The 1,574-nt window shown below is 41.3% G+C and overlaps 1 protein-coding gene across 1 annotated transcript in view; it reads left to right on the plus strand.

Moving 5' to 3' along the window:
* ARHGEF10 (Rho guanine nucleotide exchange factor 10) overlaps window positions 1–1,574 on the plus strand; it is a 168,918-nt gene that overhangs the window by 73,362 nt on the left and 93,982 nt on the right. The window contains exon 9 of the mRNA XM_023728233.1: window positions 550–664. Within this exon, the coding sequence (XP_023584001.1) occupies window positions 550–664 (115 nt within the window). The remainder of the gene's footprint in view (window positions 1–549; window positions 665–1,574) is intronic.

Genomic DNA, 1,574 nt, shown 5'->3' on the forward strand with positions numbered 1-1,574 from the left:
TGACCATTAGTAAGAAGGGGTCCCTGTAAACAAATGGCCAGACCTCCACATGGGAGCACGTTGGTCAGGAATGGCATCCGTGGAAAATGTTGAATGGCTAATGCTAAGTTGGAGAAATGAAAGTCTGTGGTTCATTGTTTTTTTCTTATGGTATGGCATTTAATTTGGGGCAAACTGTTCAGCATTTGTGCACTTTAGTTTTTCTACCTACTTTTAGGTGATGTCTACAAAGCTCTTTGGCTTGTAAGTGATTATAATAATAATAAAGATTGACTTTTAGATGTAATAGGAAACTTTTTTTAATCATGTTAAGGAACCACTCCTTTAAAGTTTGGTTTTTCTTTTCTTAAAACAAACAAACATTAAGAAACAAAACAAAACTAAAAAATACACACAAACCAGAAAAGTTCTCCCAGATCACAAAGCCAATTGCAGGTAACGTTTCAAGACCAAACTACTTGACAGTATTCTTTTAAAATAAGCAGATGCAAGCCACAAGTAGCTATTTGGTGACTTGGACCACCCCTCACGTTGTGCCTTTTTTCACAGATGCAGAGACTCATGAAAGCTGCAAAGGAGGGAACCAAAGATGGCCTGGAAAAGACAAAAGCTGCAGTGAAGAGAGGCCGCTCGTTCATTAGAACCAAGTCTTTTATTTCTCAAGGTCTGTGACCAGGCATTTGCCTAGCGGATTAATCCACGCTTTGTGGGTCTCCTATCCCGGAGCATGTTCACGGTGGAGCGTGGAGCCAGCGTGACTTCCTGTACACCCTCAGCGGAGTGTGACGGTGATCTGACCATAACATCTGTCAGCCTGTTGATCGCTGGGGTTTGAGGTAGCCCAGCTGGCCGCACGGAGGAGGGTTTGTCTGTTAGGTTGAGGGCACACAAGTAGTAGTGGAATAGTCGAGAGCCATTGGCAAAGTTTCTAGAGTGACCTATACAGTAAGCTGCAGAAAATTAAATTCTCTTAGGCGGCTGGCTTCATTTCTTTTTTGACGGTCCCTTCTCAGCAGATTATTGGTGATCAGTATTTCCCAGGGGCGTCAGCCTCTTGGAGTCTGCCCTCAGGGATCCAAGGATCACAGTAAAACACAATAGGTGTACACTTACAGTGTATTAGCTCTCCTAGTTACACTTATTTTCTAACAAGGACTGACATCTTATGCTAAGAAGGTAACATTCTAAGTGGGGCTTTTAAGAATCTTTTTTCTGGTGATGGAAGCTTTGGAATGACATTAGAATTTTCAAATTTTCCAAAAAATGTCACTAAGGAGGCAGTAACCTGTGCTGCTTAAATATAAAAAGATAGATTGTGTCCACATATAGTGTAACAAGCAATATGCAAAGGTTATTTGATGTCAGAAAAAATTTTGAATCTTCTATATATTGATGTATTAAGAAATACAGTAATATAGAGAGTGAAACCAGATGTTACCAAGCAGACTCTGACTCATGGCGATCCCAAGTGCGTCAGAGTAGAACTGAGCTCTATAGGGTTTTCAGTGGCTGATTTTTCAGAGGCAGATCTCCAAGCCTTTCTTCTGAGGCTCCTCTGGATGGACTTGAACCAC

This window comes from Trichechus manatus, unplaced genomic scaffold (genome assembly GCF_000243295.1).
Source record: "Trichechus manatus latirostris isolate Lorelei unplaced genomic scaffold, TriManLat1.0 scaffold00023, whole genome shotgun sequence".
NCBI lineage: Eukaryota > Metazoa > Chordata > Mammalia > Sirenia > Trichechidae > Trichechus > Trichechus manatus.